The 20,801-nt window shown below is 45.1% G+C and overlaps 1 protein-coding gene across 3 annotated transcripts in view; it reads left to right on the top strand.

Annotated features, from left to right (window-relative positions):
• LOC310762334 (vomeronasal type-2 receptor 1-like) overlaps positions 1–20,801 on the top strand; it is a 32,635-nt gene that overhangs the window by 413 nt on the left and 11,421 nt on the right. Inside the window, exons 2-4 of one of the 3 annotated variants that reach the window (XM_083613196.1) lie at positions 3,312–3,606; positions 13,223–13,514; positions 16,468–17,340. In XM_083613196.1, the coding sequence (XP_083469322.1) occupies positions 3,344–3,606; positions 13,223–13,514; positions 16,468–17,340 (1,428 nt within the window). In that variant the 5' untranslated portion in view covers positions 3,312–3,343. Of the gene's footprint in view, positions 1–3,225; positions 3,607–11,997; positions 12,138–13,222; positions 13,515–16,467; positions 17,341–20,801 lie in introns of those variants that run through there. The other 2 variants (XM_083613195.1, XM_083613197.1) reach the window with 2 other exon arrangements.

The raw sequence follows: 20,801 nt of genomic DNA, 5'->3' as shown, positions 1-20,801 counted from the left end.
ATCCCACTCCTCACAGTATCTATTTATTTAATTCATTTATATTCCATCTTCCAAGGATCTCAAGGTGGTGTATTTGGTTCTCCTCATTTCATCCTCTCATTTCATCCTGTGAGGTAGGTTAGGCTAGGAGAGAGTGACTGCCTCAAAGGCACTCAGGGAATTTCATGGCTAAGTGGGGATTCAAACTCTGGTCTCCCAGGTCTTAGTTCAACATTCTAACCATTTTGCCACACTGGCTTCCAGTAGTCATGGTATGATAGGTCATAAGAAAAGTCCTGCTGAATCAGATGAAAGGCCCATCTGGTGTAGCATCTTGTTCCTAACCATGGCCATCGTCTAGGCAGAAGATGAGGGTAATAGCCCTCTCCCAGTGTTGGTGGATTTATATTCCATGAATTTATTTGCCTAACCCCCTTTTAAAGACTAAGTTGGGTAGCCATCACTACACCTTGTGGAAGTGAATCACACAGCACAAGGCTGTGCTGAGTAAAGAAGTCTTTCATCTTGCCTGTCCTGGATCTTCTATTCAGCTTCATCAGATAACCCTGGTTCCCTATAATAATGTAATAATAATTTATTATTTATACCCCGCCCACCTGACTGGGCTTCCCCAGCCACTCTGGGTGGCTTCCAACAAAATATTAAAATACAGTAATGCATTAAACATTAAAAGCTTCCCTAAACAGGGCTGCCTTCAGATGTCATCTAAAAGTCAGATAGTTGTTCTCTTTGACATCTGGTAGGGGGGTGTTCCACAGGGCAGGTGCCACTACCAAGAAGGCCCTCTGCCTGGTTCCCTGTAACTTGGCTTCTCGCAGTGAGGGAACCGCCAGAAGGCCCTCAGAGCTGGACCTCAGTGTCCGGGTAGAACGATGCAGGTGGAGACGCTCCTTCATATATACTGGACCGAGGCCATTTAGGGCTTTCAAGGTCAGCACCAACACTTTGAATTGTGCTTGGAAACGTACTGGGAGCCAATGTAGGTCTTTCAAGACCGGTGTTATGTGGTCTCGGCGGCCGCTCCCAGTCACCAGTCTAGCTGCTGCATTCTGGATTAGTTGTAGTTTCTGGGTCACCTTCAAAGGTAGCCCCATGTAGAGCGCATTGCAGTAGTCCAAGCGGGAGATAACCAGAGCATGCACCACCCTAGAACTCTGGTTACGCAAGAGTGAGGTAAAACCACCTCTCCATTCATTTTCTCCACATGTAATTTTTAAAAACTCAATCATGTCTTCCTCCTCTTCACACCTTTCCCCCCAACTAAAAAAATAAATACAAATCTTGCCTCCTTTCCTCATAGGTGAGGTCTCCAGCTGATCATTTGTGTTGCCCTTTTCTGCCAATTTCCAAGAAGCGGCCATTTCTCCCACCATGTACCCCGGCCTTCCTTGACATATAGGGATATATTATTTACCCACATCATAATCTTGCTAAAGTACATAGCACATAAATGGACAATGTAATATTCAATTGGTAAACCAGAGTTCCAACAAAAGGTGAACGGCAGGGTCAAAGAGCAACCAAGTCCACATTGAGTGATGTATCATTTGATGACAACATGAGACCCAGCACTATTCAACGAGGCATTTGGAAAGTATGCAATACATGTACCAAAATCCAGGGTGGCTGTTCTGTGTTATGGTATAACCACCCCATTTTTGGCAAGAAGTATAGGTAGGTTGCATATTTTCAGTGTTCTAAGCCTACAGTAGAGATTCAGCCAAGATGGTTGTTGCATTACACAGAGCTACAGTTCCCAGAGTGGTTTAACAATCAATCGCCCTTCCCAGGGAACTCTGGGAATTGTAGCCGTGTAAGGAAAAGGGTGTCCTAGCATCTCTCTGCACCTTTAATAAACCACAGTTCCCAGGATTCTTTGTGGGAAGCCATGAGAGTGTTGAAAGCAGTGCAATACTGCTTTAAATGTGCAGCGCAGATGGGGCCTTCGTCACAACTCACTTTAATTTGGTTGAAGCCACTGTCACCTGCATAGACAAAGAGACAGGGCCTAAGAGCATACCCCCGGATTTCTCTAAAATGCACCTCCAGCAAGCTGGGGTCCCTCAGTAAAGGTGCTGACTTGGAAAATACTCCCTGGGGAGAGAATGACTGAAAGCTGCTGCTTTAAAAGGGGGGAGGGGCCCCTGTCAAGAGGCCAGATGTGGCTTACTGGGTGTTCACATCTGGTCCATGATCTGCCTGCCTTGCTTCTGCACACGTGCAGCAGTTAGGCTTGGAAAGAGCCTCCCATTGGGGAGTTTAAAATGGGTAGGTTGTGTTGATCTGTTGCAGCAAAGAGACTTGTGGCACCTTCATACCCTAATGCAGGGGTCAGCAAACTTTTTCAGCTGGGGGGCCGGTCCACTGTCCCTCAGACCTTGTGGGGGGCTGGACTATATTTTTTTGGCGGGGGGGGGGAATGATGCAAGAGCACCACGAGCCCCGGTGGCTGCTTACCTGTGTCTTGCAAACAGCAGGGGCTGGCAGTGGGACGATGAGCGGCGTGCGAAAGGGCTCCGGAGAGGGGCTGTTTAAAATGGCGGCTACTTGAGCGCTGCTGCTGCTGGCACCAACAAAGCCCAGTCCCCTTCCTCCTCTAGGCAGGGTGGGGAGAAGCCAAGAGGAGGGAGGGAGGAGGTGGCACCGCCATCGCTGTGTGAGGAATAGGGAAAGAACATGCGTGCTGGCGATCCACATGGTGATTCCGGACCGTCCGTGGGCCGGATCCAGAAGGCTATTTGGCCTGATCTGGCCCGCAGAACTTAGTTTTCCTACCCCATGCCCTAATGTGTTACGGTATCCGTTGCCATGGACAAACGTTGTGGTTCCCACACTTTCCCCCAGGAATGTTTGGGGGAAGCCATGACTGTTTAAAGTGGCACCATAGTGCTTTAAAACTGTGGCGTGAATGTAGCCTAAGTGTCCTCCATGTCTGATCCAGCAATGATTCTTAAATCTTCGTTGTTTATTTATCCTTGTACGCAGGCACCTGCGCTAAAGATCTAAGCAAAAGATGGGAAATAATGGCATCAGTATGAGAGAAGGGAAATGCATGAAAAGATGTGGGTCACTCCATTTTTATTAGTGGGGGAAGGAGCAGTTCTTTTAAAAATAATAGTAATAAAAACCACAACAACCTTTCCTATCCTTCCAGTACTTCATAGACGAGGTTGTGCCTTGGCAGCTGTCGCAGCAAAGAGAATCCGCCTGTGTGGATCCTCATGGGAGCAGTCATTCTCCTTCATAGGCTGGCGAACAGTCAACACGCGAGAGCCTCATAAAAACCCTCTGCTCTTTTTTTTCCGAAGCAGCAATTATTTCCTTCCAGCGGCTCAGAGTTAAAATGGCCCGTGCAAAGTTCTGGCTGCTCACAGGGCTGCTGATGCAGGCCTTGTACGTGTTTGAGCCCACCCGAGGTGAGGAAGACGACACAGCTGGGGAGGAGGGAGAAGAAGAATGCCGGCTGCTTGGGAAGTTTGATCTGCGCGGCTACGTGAACGCGGAGGATGCCATGCACGTAATTGGAGGGATGTTCCCTATGCATTTCAGGACCATCCTGGAAGAAGATCCGACCAGCACGCCACCCAATTCGCCAAAATGTGAGGGGTAAGCTGCTTCCTCCTCTTCTCTAGTCCTCCAGAGAGTTTTTCCGTATACAGAGTCAGAACCGTCGGTCCATTGAGTTCAGAGTTGACTGGCAGGAACTCTGTAAGGTTCTGCAAAGGGATTTTCTCCTAGCCCTAGCTGGGAGATGCTGGGGATGGAAGCTGGGACCACATGAAAAAGATGTTCTGCTATGGAGTGGCAGCATTTCCCTTGCTTGAAAAAACAACTGTGGCAAGGCAAGGGTGTGCATGTTGTTATTCATGGTGATAGCTGGGCAAAGGCTTTCTCAATATCCCAAGCTGGGGGCAGACAATAAATGCATCAGAGGCCGAAAGGGGATATATAATATAGGTATTGATGCTCAGGTGGGTAGGCATTTGCTTCTTTTGTCCTGCCATCGCCTCTGTTGGAAAGGGCTGGTGCTCAGAGGGAGAGCATCTTGTTTTGCATGCAGAAGGTTCCAGGTTCAATCCCCAGTCATCTCCAGGGAGGGCTAGGAGAGATTTCCTGCCTGAAAACCTGGAGAGCTGATGCTAGATCAGGACCAGTGGTCATGGATGATGGGAATGGTAGTCCACAGACAGCTGGAGACCCAGATTTGGGAAACCCAGTGCTAGACTCATTGAGCTGACTCATTGCAAAACAGCATCCCATGCTCCTAATCAGATATGGAAGGTATTTTGAAGTTATAAACTACGAGCAAAGGCCAGGCATCAGGAGGCAGTTTATTTGAAGTGGTTTTCCTGCTTGGTTGGCAGCATACCAAAGGGATGGCCACCCATCCTTTGCTTCGGTAAATACCAGCGAAGCAGAGCCCACCACCTCCCGAGGGAGACTGTCCCGCTGTCAAACACCTCTCTCCATTAGGATGTTGTTTTGCCATAACTTGCTTCCCTGCAGTTTCCACCCATTTGCTTTTAGTCTTGCCCTCTGGGGGCAGGAGAGAGGTGGGCTGAACTCATGGAGCAGAGCCCATTGAGGGCATCTTGCTCGCCAAAGCATTGAGCCATCACTGCTGAGGACAGAGCCTACAGTGGGATGAGGGTTCACACCATAAGCAGCAATGCTTCTCTCATGCTACCTGGGATGTGGGTTCCGGAGATGAGGGTTATTGTTAAATAAAGATCGCTGGGTTGGATTTGCCATAGCACTAAGGATATGGCTCCATTAGCGCAAGCATTTATGCTTGCCTGATGAAACAATCACCCCTCTCCACCCTCACGCACTGTTCTGGGGGTCATCCTGATCCTCTGGAGGAGATTTGGGAGAGCATGCAGTTGTGCTCGTGTGCTCAGATCCTGCTTGCAGAATTCCCACAGGCATCTGGTTGGCCACTGTGGGAACAGGAAACTAGATTAGATGGCCACTAGTATGGCCCAGCCATCTCTTCTTCTTACATGCCGGAGGGTCCTCAAATTGGTATTATTATTATTATTACTGCTGCAAGAGTGACCATGTCTTCACATAGCAGCAGGGATATCAGATGGTGCAGCAAGCATTCTCCAGAGGATATAGAACTAACAAGAAAGCAGATTCTGTCTGGACATTAGGAGAAGCTTCCTCCATGGCAGGCTGAGGTGCCGTGTTGTCCCCCAAGACTGAGGGGGTCTGGCATGTGGTGGATGTGTGTGATGTCACACAAGCATCACATGCCGTGTGTCATGTGCAATTCCTGTCACTGTTGCCCTTCAGTATCTAGCACCCTCTCCCAATTCTCTCCCTCTGACCTCTCCTCAGTGTCTTGCCACCAATCCCTGGGTTCTGAGCCTTCCTCCTCTGGGATTTCCCTTGGGGGTTCCCTGGCGGGGGCCTCCCACCACTCCTCCTTGTCCTGTCAGTCCCTGACAATGAATTCATTTTGTTGGAGTCTGTTCCTGGAGTGGAATGAGGAGGTACAGTGCTGAGTGGGTAGAAAGGATTACACCACTTGAGACTGCTGGTGGGGGAAAATATGCATTTTGGAATGGCCTTCCCCAACCTTAAAGAACTCCATGCAAATTGTTCATTCATTTATTCATTCATTTATGTCATGCTTATATGACAAAATGGTTTCTATATGCCAAATAGAGCACTGAGACAATGTAGGGAAAGATGGAATGGAAACTTTCTCCCTGATGATTTCTAATTGGCAGGGAGTCTACCATCCATTCTGCCACACCAGCGTTTTCCCATCTCATTCAGACTTCATTCTGTCTGTTATTATATGCTAACAGCCCTGTGCATGGCCTTGCTTGGGAATTCTAGGGACGCCTGCCCCTGCCCTCCACCAATGTGGTTTTTTAAATCAGTGGTTTAAATTAGTACCGTTTTGAAAGGTTCTGTCAGCCATCTTGATTCAAAATGGCATCCAAATGTATCCAATCATAGATGAGAACCAGCTCCTTGATCTGAAAAACAAATCTGGTTATGATAACTTAAGAGGCATGCAAATGCGTAGCAAACAAAACAAACTTTCTAAAATATGTAGTAGATGTAATGTAATATATATGCACTTTGTATATGTGTAATCTCCCAGTCTGAATCTGTAGCAACGAAACAGCAGAGGGCTATAGCTGTTGTTTAAATTTACATACTACCCTTCATCCGAAGATCTCAGGGCGGTTCACAAGATAAAAACACAAAATTAAAGCACAAAATAAATACAGTGGTAACAAAGACTCGGACACGACTAAACGACTAAACAACAAACATCTTGGTTCTCAAACCTAATCCGTTCCGGGAGTCTGTCCCACTCCCGAAACAGTTCGAAAACTAAGGCATGGCTTTCAGTTGGCTGCAGGAATTTTCTGCACTCAAGCGGAAGTCGTGTCGGACGTTCAGCTTCCGAAAAACGTTTGCAAACTGGAACACTTACTTCTGGGTTTGCAGCGTTTGGGAGCCAATTTCTTCGACAACTAAGCCGTTCAAGAACCAAGGTACCACTGTAGTTAAAACAAGAACAAAACAATAACCCCCCTCCCACATTTACCTATCCATCACATTTATCTATAATATGAACTGTATTTATTTATTGCCATGAGGTTCTATAATTACCGTATTTTTCGCTCTATAAGACGCACCAGACCATAAGACGCACCTAGTTTTTGGAGGAGGAAAACAAGAAAAAAATTTCTGAATCTCAGAAGCCAGAACAACAAGAGGGATCGCTGCGCAGCGAAAGCAGGGATCCCTCTTGCTGTTCTGGCTTCTGGGATAGCTGCGCAGCCTGCATTCGCTCCATAAGATGCACACACATTTCCCCTTACTTTTTAGGAGGGAAAAAGTGAGTCTTATAGAGCAAAAAATACAGTATGTGTAATGGAAAATGCTGTCTCTTAACCAAGTTTGGTTTGTTTTTTTTCTTCTGCTTGTGGCAAAAAGGGGAATCAGTCAGATATTAACTCATTTCTTACAAGCACAATCTGCTAGCATCACTTACCTGGAGAAAGTTGCTCCATGATCCTCTAATCCAGGGGTAGACAACCTAAGGCCTGGGGGCCGGATGCGGCCCAATCGCCTTCTCAATCTGGCCCGCGGACTGTCCGGGAATCAGCGTGTTTTTACATGAGTAGAATGGGTCCTTTTATTTAAAATGCATCTCTGGGTTATTTGTGGGGCATAGAAATTCATTCATTCCTCCCCCCCCCATATAGTCCAGCCCACCACATGGTCTGAGGGATGGTGGACTGGCCCACAGCTGAAAAAGGTTGCTGACCCCTGCTCTAGTCAGAAGAGGGACTTAATCACAGAGGTGTTAAAGACAATTCACAATGTCCTGGGGTCCAAGGCTATTTAGAGCTTTAACTTTCAGCGAACACCTGAGATTCCACATGTGCTGGGTAGAAGAGTTCTGCCTCTATCTCTTTTTTCACATGCAGATTTTTGCATCATGATTTTCCCTATGTAATGTTCTCAAATGTTACTCCTATACAAGAGAACTGCACTGCAAAATTCAGGGAAGTGTGAATTTTGAATAATAGTTGTGTTTTGGTATGAATATTGTTTTGGAAAGTACGAATTTGTGAGGTTCACATTGAATTTCTCCTTCACCCCACCGCCACAATGGCTGGTACTGGGGGAAGGAGTTCCTGCAAAAATATGGACACCCTCCTTTTAGTAACCAGCATTTGCTTAGCTTTGCAAACTGAGTTTCCGCACCAGCCCAGGCCTCCTGGTGCCGATGGATTTCTGAGCAGCTGTTTCAAATAAAGCTCATTTAATTAATTGTAATCACTGATAAGTTCCATGAGGGAATGGATTAGAAGGTAGAGATACGGCACTGAAAAATAGTTACAAGAAAAACGGTGACATTAGAAATATTAAAGGCTTAAGGGAAGCTTTAAAACTTCATGTGCCCTTTGCAGGGAGTGAATTGGTGTGTGTGTGTATCTCAATATCTGCAGTGCATGTGAGAGGAGATATTGGCCGGGGAGTTGTACAGGCAATGCTACATTCTCCCACCTGCTCTATAGTTCACACACACACACACACACACACACACACGTGTTTTCAGGGAAAACATAAATAATATGTTTTCAGTGAAAAAATAATGTGAAAGAAAGGAAATGTGAAAAGAAAGAGGGAAAATAACCAAAACAAGAGTGTATAAGTACTTACTGTAAGTGATACAATTAATCCAATAAATGTTTTTCTTTTCTGAGGCTGGCAAGCTTTATTTTAACAAGCCACTTTTCACCAATCCTTTGAGACTTAATTGGGGAAAGTATTTCTTTCTCTCTCTCTCTCTCTCTCTCGTTTTTATTGGTCCAGGGTGAATGCTGGCAAGTGACAAAAGAATTCACTGTGGTTTCTGTAACAATAAAGTATCGGGCATCAATGATTGTTAGGAATCGCAGCCATCTCACTGGGAGTAATACCACGTACTGGAATGCATTGCTAGATCGTGGGGTATGCACTCTGAATACAAAGCAGGGATATAGTTGGCCTTCCTACCAACTGCTATGTAAACTGGAAGAGAGTCGTAGATTTGCTTCTTGCTCTCTTCTGGGAATTCTTTAGCTGCTAAACAATAGGTAGAGGGTATTTAAAATGTACTATTATGGAAGCCTTAGCACCGGGACAGAAAGGGAGACATCAGCCCTGTGGGATCTATGGATGGTATTTGGCTATGTTTTAGTCAGAGTAGACCTATCTTAGACATGGTCATTACTTTCAGTGGGTCATACTACTCTATGTTGTTGTTTTTTTACTAGAATTCTAAGGTCCACCCGCCAGAACCAGGTATAAACAGAGATTCAGTCAGATGAACTTACTCATACTCAAGCTCAGGAATTTGCGACAGTCATTCCTAGAATCAAACACAAACTCCTGTCACATAAAAATCCATTCCTTTGTTCCTTCCAAGCATTTTTTTTAGGGCTCTGGGGAAAGGCCATAGATCAGTGGCTGAGGATCTGCTTTACTTCCAGAAAGTCCCAGTTTCTCCTAATTTCTCCTAATTTTGGATACAGTTCTGCCTACTATACATATACAGTGGTGCCTCGCAAGACGAAAAGAATCCGTTCCACGAGTCTCTTCGTCTTGCGGTTTTTTCGTCTTGCGAAGCAAGCCCATTAGCGGCTTAGCGGCTTAGCGCTATTAGCGGCTTAGGGGGCTTAGCGGATCAGCTGATAAGCGGTTTAGCGGCTTAGCGGATCAGCTGTTTAGCGGCTTAGCGCTATTAGCGGCTTAGGGGGCTTAGAGGATCAGCTGATAAGCGGTTTAGTGGCTTAGCGGATCAGCTGTTAAGCGGCTTAGCGGCTTGGGAAAAAGGGGGGGGGGGAAGGAAAAAACCCCGCAGGAACTCGCAAGACATTTTCGTCTTGCGAAGCAAGCCCATAGGAAATTCGTTTTGTGAAGCACCTCCAAAACAGAAAACCCTTTCGTCTAGCGGGTTTTCCGTCTTGCGAGGCATTCGTCTTGTGGGGCACCACTGTATTTGCCAGATCCTGTCAGTATAATACATTTCTACTAACATACACATTTTTATGCATAGTAAAGGTAAAGGGACCCCTGACCATTAGGTCCAGTCGTGGCCGACTCTGGGGTTGCGGTGCTCATCTCGCTTTATTGGCTGAGGGAGCCGGCGTACAGCTTCCGGGTCATGTGGCCAGCATGACAAAGCCGCTTCTGGCGAACCAGAGCAGTGCACGGAAATACCGTTTACCTTCCCGCCAGAGCGGTACCTATTTATCTACTTGCACTTTGATGTGCTTTCGAACTGCTAGGTTGGCAGGAGCAGGGACTGAGAAACGGGAGCTCACCCCGTCACGGGGATTCAAACCGCCGACCTTCTGATCAGCAAGTCCTAGGCTCTGTGGTTTAACCCACAGCGCCACCCGCGTCCCTTATTTTTATGCATACATCCTCCTAAAACATGCATTTTCATACCTACTGTTTTGTTGGCGTACCACACCGCAAAATTTAGCAAGGTGTGAAACAAAGGATAGCTGTGTCTCAGTACACATAATATTTTGAGAATTGCAAATTAGATAGGTTCACATTAAAATACAAAACTGAATTTCTCCTCCATCCCTAGACCTGACACATCTCACTTGGCAAGACATTCTACATCTCAAAGTACTGGTATTCCAAGATTATATGGAGATCAGTTGGTAGAGCATGAGACTCTTAATCTCAGGATCATGGGGTCAAGCCCCACGTAGGGCAAAAGATTCCAGCATTGCAAGGAGTTGGTCTAGATGACCCTCGTGGTCCCTTCCCACTCTACAATTCTGTTATTAATTCAGTAGTCTGTGTTTACCTGAACTTGAGTCTGGACTAACGATTCTGAGCCCCTGTGTTCTGATTCAATACATGACATCCAATCACAGAACATTATAGGATTTGGGCCTCTGCCATTGGCCCTTAAACTCTGAGTTATGATTCATAGCTTGGCAGTTTAGACAGCCAATCACGTTGTGAGTGGGAGTGGCCCAGGCCTCCAGAAATGTATATAAGCAGTTGCTTTGGCCCGTGGTCCTTTTCTGTTAGTTCAATAAATGTTCTTGCTGTTATCACTGCGTCTTGCTTTGTGGGAGCCCACCTACACTTCAAATTCTTTTGTTCTATAAATGAAACAGGAAAGTAAAATGGATCCGGATGATCTCCTCACCCCTTTAGGCCACCTTCCCAGAGTGGTGTAACAATCAATCCCTCTTCCCAGGGAGCTCTGGGAATTGCAGCTCTTTGAGGTGAATGGGAATCTCATAAAAACTCTCAGCACCCTTAACAAACTTCAGCTCCCAGGATCCTTTTCTGGAAGCCTTGACTGTTTCTCATCAAATTTATGGTGTGAATGTGACTCTGGTGTATGAGAACTGTGTTGTACATTCTCATACAAAAACCCGACAATCCCCTCCCTCTATTACAGCCTGAAAGCCTCTTAACACAAGGCCTGGAGAATAATGGAAGTGTTATATTTTCCCTGAGTTTCCCCAAATGATGTCAGTCTAGAGAACAGGAGGGTGATAAAGGAAGTGTTTTGTTGTTGTTTACTCTTGGCCCTGAACAAGTCATACTATTTCAAAAACTAGAACTAATACACCCACCTACAAAAAACAGAAACCATCCTTTATAAGCTTGCAGAGGGTTCAAGCAAAAGCCCATCAGGCACAGGAAGAGAAAGCACACGCAGTTGAGAGTGGAGCTAATCAAATGGAAAACTCTGCCTGTTTCTTCTCTTTTACATTAGGGCAATGTATGTGCTTATATCACCGGTTCCCAAAGTGGGCTGACTACCAGATTTTGAAAAGCTGGTATTGCTGGACCAAGTTCATCAATGTTGTTGAATTAATTAAACTCAATACTTTTCATTGGAATAAATGTGCAACGCGGGTGGCACTGTGGGTTAAACCACAGAGCCTAGGACTTGCCGATCAGAAGGTCAGCGGTTTAAATCCCCACAACAGGGTGAGCTCCCGTTGCTTGGTCCCAGCTCCTGCCAACCTAGCAGTTTGAAAGCGCCTCAAAGTGCAAGTAGATAAATAGGTACTGCTCCGGTGGGAAGGTAAACGGCATTTCTGTGTGTTGCTCTGGTTCTCCAGAAGCGGCTTAGTCATGCTGGCCACATGACCCAGAAGCTGTACGCCGGCTCCCTTGGCCAATAAAGTGAGATGAGCGCCGCAACCTCAGAGTCGGCCATGACTGGACCTAATGGTCAGGGGTCCCTTTACCCTTTACCTATTGTTGGAATATTATTATATTATTATCTTCCTTAGTGGGTCGTGCAAACTGCTATTCAGAATAATGCTTTTTATAGGCTAGGGGGGCACTGGGGATGAATTTATGGAACCAAGGAGACAGTGCCCCCCCGCCCAAATTTGGGAAGAATTGCACTATACCTTTAAAGCACATTCAGAGCACATTCTTTCTCTCAAAGAATTCTGGTAACTGTAGTTTGTTAAGGCTTAGGGAATTATAACTGAGGTGGGGTTAAACTACAGTGCCCAGAATTCTTTGAGAGAAAGAACAGGCTTTGAATAGGCTTTAAAGGTGCAGTGTGTTTATGGCATAGACTCTATGCACCAGCATGAAGAAACCTAAAGATGCAGGTGAGAGCTGGTGTAATGTAGTGGTTAGAACTATGCATGAGCAAGGTCTCAATGGTTAAAGCCTGGCCTCAGCACACATCTGCAACATGGAGCAATAGTCCTGGCTTACTTTACTACATGCTGAGAAATAGGACTATCATTTGGTTAAATGAATGTTAGTTGATTGGGTTTAGTTGATTAGATTTATGGAGTAGAGAAATCAGTGTACTGTATTTCACATTAATGCTCCTATTCTATAAATATAAAAGGTAAAGGGACCCCTGACCGTTAAGTCCAGTCGCAGACAACTCTGGGGTTGTGGTGCTCATCTCGCTTTACTGGGTGAGGGAACCGACGTTTGTCCACAGACAGCGATCATGTGGCCAGCATGACTAAACTGCTTCTGGCGAACCAGCAGACAGAAACACTGTTTACCTTCCCGCCAGAGCAGTACCTATTTATCTACTTTGCACTTTGACGTGCTTTCAAACTACTAGGTTGGCAGGAGTTGGGACACAGCAACGGGAGCTCACTCAATTGCAGGGATTCAAACTGCCAACCTTCTGATCGGCAAGCCCTAGGTTCTGTGGTTTAGACCACAGCGCCACCCGCGTCCCTTTATAAAGATACTTTCTCTTAAATGAGTCATCTTGATTTTGATGAAGTGAACTTCCGAGTAAGGATGCTTAGGATTTCAGCCTGGTTTTAAGTGCTAGCATAGCAGGGATGGACTCCAACACCTATTAGCCCTAGCCAGCTTGGCCAATGGCCTGAGATGTTGGGTGTTGTAGTTCAACAACATCCTGAAGGCCACAGTTCCCCATCCCTGGAGCACATGATTCAGTGATTTGCTACAATTTGTATGCAGAAAGTGCTTATCCTTGAAGTAACCCTGGGGTTCAGCAATGGGAGTGGGCAATTACTTACGGGGAGGCTTCTTCCACCTCACCCCATTCTGGCCCCATTTGTGGAGGTTGCTTCTTCTACCGCAGTACTCACCGGTATGAACAACCTCTGGTGAATGTGGAGGATGCAGCTTTCCTTTTAGTATTTTTCTTTTCTTTTAGAGAAAGTCCTGCATGCGTTCATATTCTTCCTCTTTGCAGGTTTAATTTCCGGGGTTACCGCTGGGTCAAAGCCATGATACACGCCATAAACGTCATAAACAAGGATGAGGATCTTCTGCCAGGCATAAAGCTGGGTTACCAGATCTACGACACATGCTATACAATGTCCAAGACGGTTGAGAACTCCTTGGCTTTCCTCACTGGGCAGAATGAAACAACCCCTGTGTTCCGATGCAGCACCGGTGCTCCTCTAGCAGCAGTCGTTGGAGCTGGTGGATCGACTCTTTCCATTGCATCCTCAAGAATCCTCGGGCTTTACTATTTCCCTCAGGTATCATGAATCCTGGAAAGCAGGGGTGCAGAACCTCAGGCCCAGGGGCTGAATGCCTCCCTCTAGGTCTCTGTATCTGGCACTTGGGACTCTCTCCAGGCCACACCCCCTGTCCCAGGCCACACCCACCACTAGCTTTGCTTCTTACCTTCCTTGCGTGTTTCTGCCTGGCTGGACTGTGTCCTTGAACTCTGGTCATGTTTCTTGCTTGTCTGATGGACAGAGAGGGATGTGTGAGTGTGTAGAAACTAGCCTATTGTACCAAGCTAAAAATTGTATTTGTTGCTCTACTGACTGTGGCCTGTGGCCCTGCCCAACATGTGGCCCCTGGAAGGTTGTGCAGAAGGAAATGTGGCTCTCAGGGTGAAAACTGTTCTTTCCCGCCACTATAATGTTTTTACCTTAAAAAATCAACAGAAGGTCCTCTTCTGACATCAGAAGGACATGTTGTAGGGAAGGGGAAATTATGGCTTTCCAAGATTGCAATGCCCTTCAGCTCCAGTCAGCATGGCTGATGGTAAGGGATGTTGGGAGTTTGAGTCCAACAACATCTGGAAGGCCACAATCTCCCAATCCTTCATATACAGAAAACATGGGCAGCAGAGCCAGGAATGGAGTCTTTATTCTCCAGAACAAACCACATTCCCTCTCTCTGGAAGTTTTGAAAGGTGTTATATGGAAAATAGCAATGTATTAGAACTGCCAGCGAGTCCTGCCTCTCCAGCTTCTTTACCTTGCCTTCTATTCTAGCTCATTGGTCCATTTCTCTAAATTGCCCATGGCTAAGCCTTGGCTTGAGGGTGAATGGGTTGGTCAGTTCTCAACCCATGTGGCAACAGTCTCCATGGTGCATTCTGCATTCTGCAAGGAATGGGGTGGCAGATTTTTGCAATTCGACATACTGAGCAAAGTCCATACAAATACGGTACATTCTGAGCTTGAGTTACAAAAATCATGACTACTAAACAAACAAGTACAGAGGAGCAAGTCTCATCCCTTTACAAAAGAGTTGAAGTAATGCTTTCTTCTTTTGAGTTCTAATTTGCTTTGCTATTATGAACTGTTTTGTGGAAAAATCTCTTTTGACCTTCTTCCTGCAACTGTTGTATCATTTTCCTTCACATTTTCCTCTTTTTTGCATTTCTTATACATGCCCTTCTTAAATCTCAGCTCATCTGTAAGCTCTTTTTGCAGCCACATTGGTTTCTTTAGATGCCTCCCACTTCAATTTCTTGTTGGAACCATCTGTATTTGTGCCTTCAGTAGAAAGTTTAAGAAAATCCCATCTTGGACTCCCCTCTCTTTGAGTATTTCTGACCATGGAATCTCACCCAGTATTTCCTTAAGCTTTTTGAAATCAGTCTTCTTAAAGTCCAGAGTGCACGTGTGACTACACTCATCTTTCCCTTGCCTGTGTACAATGAAACCCAGGAGGACATGATCACTTCGTCCCAAAGTTCCCAGTACTTTCACTTTGTCGATCAGTTTCTCCCTGTTAGTGAGAACTAGACCCAAGACAGATGATCCTCTTGTTGCTCCTTCCACTTTCTGGGAAATGAAATTGTCAGTGAGGAATTTGTTGGACCTTACATTCTTGGCAGAGTTTGTTTCAATAGATATTGGAGTAGTTGAAGTCTCCCATAAATAGTATATCTCTCCTTTTGAAGATTTGGTAGTCTGCCCTAGGAAGGCATAATCCAAGTCTTCACTCTGGCTTGGAGGTCTGTATTAGACACCCACAGTAAGTTCACTGTTGTTTATCTCTCCTGCAATTTTTGCCCATATACTCTCAAACTGCTTTCCAAGCTCCAGGTCATGGATCTCTTCATAAATGGACACATCCTTTAAATATAATACTCCTCCTCTCTCCCTCTTCTGTCTATTCCTTTTGAACAGGTTATACTCCTCAATTTCTACATTACAATCATGAGTCTCATCCTACCAGGTTTTAGTAACGTCTGTTAAGTCAGATTTGCCATCCTGTATTAAGATTAAAATTCTTCTTGCTTGTTTCCCATACTCTGTGCATTAGTATTGGGACAATTGAAACCATGAGTCATTCCCTTGAGCTGCTTCCCTTCCTGTACTTTCTTGCCCTTTAGAAGGTTTATATAGCACCACCTCAATTTCCTGTGCATCAAAGCTATTACCACCCCCCCGTACCAGGAGTTCCCCTGTTGTCTATAATTGTGAACATAAAGTTAGAAAATATTAGTTTCAGGGATCAAAGTCAGGTTGGAGCACTGGTGAAAAATCTCATAAGGAGGGACAAGGCCAACTTTTGGAAGTAGGACCTGGTTAAGATAATTCTGGAGGCAGTGTCGATTACAGGCAAGGATCTGAATCAAAGTGTCTGTCTAAAGGGAGCTAGAAGGCATCCTGACAGATCCTAGCAAAATCAGTCTCCTTCTGCTGTCCATACTCCTTCCTTTCAACAAGAACCAGCTACTTATAGTGTGGGATTATTTCCCATCACCCTGCTGTTTCTTTGGCCCTTCTTTGGCTCAAGCAGTCTGTCTTCCCAGTGCCCTCCTAGACTTGGATAATACATGTATGTTAGTTTCCCTTACCCCTGCCCGCCTCTTACTGACCTCTCTGCTGCTCCTTCAGTTCCTGGTCCTTAGCCACTTGGTGATAGGAAGAGAACCCTATTTGTCCATTTAGATCAGTGTTGTCTACTCTGACTGGCAATGATACTCCAGGGTCTAAGGCAGAGGTATTTCCCATAATCTGCTACCTGATGTCCTTTGAACTGGAGATGACATGAACTGCACTTGACATGTCTTGCATGCAAATCACATTCTACTAATGAACTGTAGTCCCTCCTGTTAGCCTCCATTGCTCTCAGTCAACAGAGATGTCCACTAGTAGCAAACGGCTGAGAGAAAACAGTAGCGCATGGGACAGCAACATTTGCCTCAACCTTGCTTGTTTTTCTCTCTTTTTCTTTTAGGTTGGCTACGCCTCCTCTTCTTTACTTCTCACTGATAAGTACCAGTTCCCTACCTATCTTCGCACTATTCCAAGCGACGCTGTACAGTCTAAGGGAATGGCAGACTTAGTTCACCATTTCGGCTGGAGATGGATAGGCACAATAGCAGCTGATGACGATTATGGCAAATACGGCGTCAAAGCTTTTAAAGAAAAAGTGGAGAACACCTATACCTGTATTGCTTTCTCAGAAACAATCCCCAAAATTTACTCCAGGGAAAAACTAAAAAAAGTTGTCGAAGCTATAAAAAACAGCACTGCTATGGTAATTGTGGTCTACTCATCTGATATTGACTTCCATCCTTTACTGGAAGAGATGATGGTTAGCAACATCAGTAGTAAAACCTGGATAGCAAGTGAAGCATGGGTCACATCAGCCTTAATCGCTAGGCCTGAATATTTTCCCCTCCTTGGTGGGGCTATTGGTTTTGGTGTACGAAAGGGTGACATACCAGGCCTCAAAGAATTTCTTCTCGACGTACGTCCAGGTGAAGATCCTGAGGATGACATGGCAATTGAATTTTGGCAGTCTGCGTTCAACTGCACTTGGCCAAATGCCAACATATCGTATAACACAGACAACAGAAAAAATGTAACTGGCCATGAGAACAGAGTCAATTTTGCTTCGGATGTTTTGTGCACAGGAAAGGAGAATCTTGCAGAACTTAACAATACCTACCTGGATGTTTCAGAACTTAGGATAACTTATAATGTCTACAAGGCTGTATATGCTGTTGCTTATGGCCTTGAGCAATTACGCACCTGTGAACCGGGACAAGGACCATTTACATCCGGCCCTGACTGTACCAAGATAGATGAGTTTGAACCCTGGCAGGTAGGCACCAATTTATTAATTTATTTCAGACATATAACAACAACATACATATACATAATAACATAATTCATCCTAACCCAGAAGCTGGTGTTTAAGCAATACATACAAAAGAACAATCAAATAACATAAGTTATTATTCCCAGACTATAATTTATACAGAAGCCGATAAACAGTTTAAGTTAACCAAAATTTTTTATAATGTAGGGGCATTTATGTATATGTTTTTAGCCATATACATAATAAAGCTGCCATTCAATCCCCAAGTACAGTGGTACCTCAGGTTACAGATGCTTCAGGTTACAGACGCTTCAGGTTACAGACTCCGCTAACCCAGAAATAGTACCTCAGGTTAAGAATTTGCTGCAGGATGAAAACAGAAATTGTGCAGCAGCAGCGCAGCGGCAGCGGGAGACCCCATTAGCTAAAGTGGTGCTTCAGGTTAAGAACAGTTTCAGGTTAAGAACGGACCTCCAGAACGAATTAAGTTCTTAACCCGAGGTACCATTGTAGTATTCATGCTTCAGGCCTTGTGCAAATTTTATTTTATTGTTTAATTTTCCCACAAGTGCTATTTGCCATACTTTGTTGTACCAATTTGTCCATGAAACACCCCCTTAAATTCTTCTAGTATCTCATTATTATGAGCCTGGCTTCTAGTAGAAGATAACTGATTAAAGGTTTAGACTGTAAGTTAATATTGTCTCTCTTGAAAAGATTGAGGAGACCCAGCCCTGGACATTTAGAGACATTTTGTCCAGTAATTGCTTTTATTTGGACAAATATTTTCTCCCAGAACTGAGCCACATTCCCACATGTCCACCACTGTTGTAATTTTTGCTAAGATAATATAAATGTATAACATTCTTTTGGGTCCTCTTACCAATATAATGCCCCCCTCTTTTGACCCCCACTGTCTTTGGGGCAACCTTACAATTCACCGCCCCCCCAAATGTTTTCCAAAGTTGACCCGCTGACAGCTACTGTTTGAATAAATTGATGTATGCCTTTGGACTTGCTGCAGTTAAAACAATGAAAACTCTTGTAGAACATTAAATTATTATAGCATAAGCTTTTGTAGACTACAGTCCACTTAGTCAGTATTATCCTGAGTTACAGATCAGAAGGAAATAAATGCAGAAAAATGCAGGCAGCATTATTAAGTGTAGCCATTCACGAAAAGCAGTTGTTGATGACACAGACATTCTAGCACCAGGAAACCAATGGACACATGTCGCATGAGAAATCTCACTGAATTTTGCATAAAGGTAAAGGTAAAGGGACCCCTGACCATTAGGTCCAGTCATGACCGACTCTGCGGTTGCGGCACTCATCTCGCTTTATTGGCCAAGGGAGGTGGCGTACAGCTTCCGGGTCATGTGGCCAGCATGACTAAGCTGCTTCTGGTGAACCAGAGCAGCGCACGAGAACGCCGTTTACCTTCCCGCCGTAGCGGTACCTATTTATCTTCTTGCACTTCGTGCTTTCGAACTGCTAGGTTGGCAGGAGCAGGGACCGAGCAACAGGAGCTCACCCCTTCATGGGGATTCGAATCACCGACCTTCTGATCGGCAAGTTCTAGGCTCTGTGGTTTAACTCACAGCGCCACCCACGTCCCGAATTTTGCATCCCTCCACTTAAATCCACATTGGACTCATAAGCTGTGACTTCTCTCAAATGCTATTGTAGGAATAGATGTTCTCAGGTGCCTCATATAGTAGGCTGCTGTTCTTCAAGCATAAATAAACTCTCTTAGCTGGTATTGCAAGCCCCATCCTTCCTGAAATCTGGACCCCCCTTCAAGCAAGCAGAGAGGCAACAGAATTGATGCACCTTTAACAGTCCACTCCATAGTGCACTGCCAGGCAAAAGAAAACTGTTGTGGATACAGGAGAATCAAAATCTTCTGTACAAGACCTTCTGTATAAGATGTTCTGCATGACAAAAGAGAATTGTTGCATTCTCCATATTTCCATAGTAGTTTGTATATTTTTTTAAAGTCCTTGTGAAAAATCACTAGCGTTTTAGTGTGACTTTCCCCTAATATACACATTTATGCAAAGCAATTTTTGCAAATGTAAATTTAAGAGAAGCATTCTAATGCACACTGTACTCTACAGTATACATTTTTGTACACATATTACTTGGCCGGAGAACTACATTGTGAAATTCATAGAAATGCAAATTTCAAAAGAGGGCTGTGTTTCAGTTTGGGTACTGTTTCAGAAAGTGCAAATTAGGTAGGTTCACTTTTAATTGTAAACTGAACTGAATATATCCCTCATCTCTACATACATACATGCATACATACAGTGGTACCTCTGGTTACGAACTTAATTCGTTCCGGAGGTCCGTTCTTAACCTGAAACTGTTCTTAACCTGAGGTACCACTTTAGCTAATGGGGCCTCCTGCTGCCGCACAATTTTTGTTCTCATCCTGAGGTAAAGTTCTTAACCCGAGGTACTACTTCCGGAGTCTGTAACCCGAAGTGTTTGTAACCCGAGGTGTTTGTCACCTGAGTTACCACTGTACAAACACACAAACACAATCAAATGCACAAAGCCATTTCCCATGAAAACAAAGCGTGGTCTTTAGAACGGACCCCAGAATCCTTTGCAGGCATTTGTCGGCTAATAAATCTCATACATTTCTACAAAGACAAGAGGTGGCATTAAAAGGTTTGTGCAAACCAAACCTAATAAGAACACAGAAAGCAAGTGAGTAATATTGCCTGGGACACAGAAGACGACATTCATAGATTAAGGACTGTATTCAAGGAGGGTGTCCCATTTGCACAATGACTTAATGGCTCAGCAACAAACAAGGGCGAAGACTTGCCCCCCCATTGCGGGGGCATGTCACATGGCAGGTCACGTGATGTGTCCCGCCCCTACCTAGTGGGCTGGGTCACAGGGACATCCTGTCACTGTGATGCTGGCGCTTGTGTGCTGGGTGGGGAATGTGAAGCACGGAGCTGGGCTCTGGGTCAGCTTCCTCTTGCCTGTGTGACATTAGCCGGAAGGTGGAGGTGTAGCAGGGCTGCTGGGCTCCACATTCTGCCTCCTCCCCCCCATGCAATATCAGTGGGGCGGAGGAGTGGGACCACAGGATTTTGGGGGAGCCTAGCTCCCTCCTTGAAAAGTGTGTGTGTGGGGGGGCCCTGAAGACCCCTAAGCCCCCACCACCTGGTGCACCTGGTAAAAAAAAAGTTTCCCCTACCACTTCCCTCCACCTCCCAAATCTGTTCTGGGGCTTGCCTGAACCTTCTGGAGCAGATTGGAGGGGGTGCATGGAGAAAGGAGAGGGAAGGGAAACCCCATTTTGCAAACAAATCTCCTTGTGCAAATGGGGCGACTTCCTTTGATAGAACACCTAAGTTTGCCTGTGTATTGAAAGTCCTTTAATAATAATAATAATAATAATAATAATAATAATAATAATAATAAATTTATTTATATCCTGC

This window comes from Podarcis filfolensis (assembly GCF_964270895.1).
Source record: "Podarcis filfolensis genome assembly, chromosome: 5".
Lineage (NCBI taxonomy): Eukaryota > Metazoa > Chordata > Lepidosauria > Squamata > Lacertidae > Podarcis > Podarcis filfolensis.
Note: the sequence above shows the minus strand (reverse complement) of the source record. Positions and strands in the feature narration are given on the sequence as shown.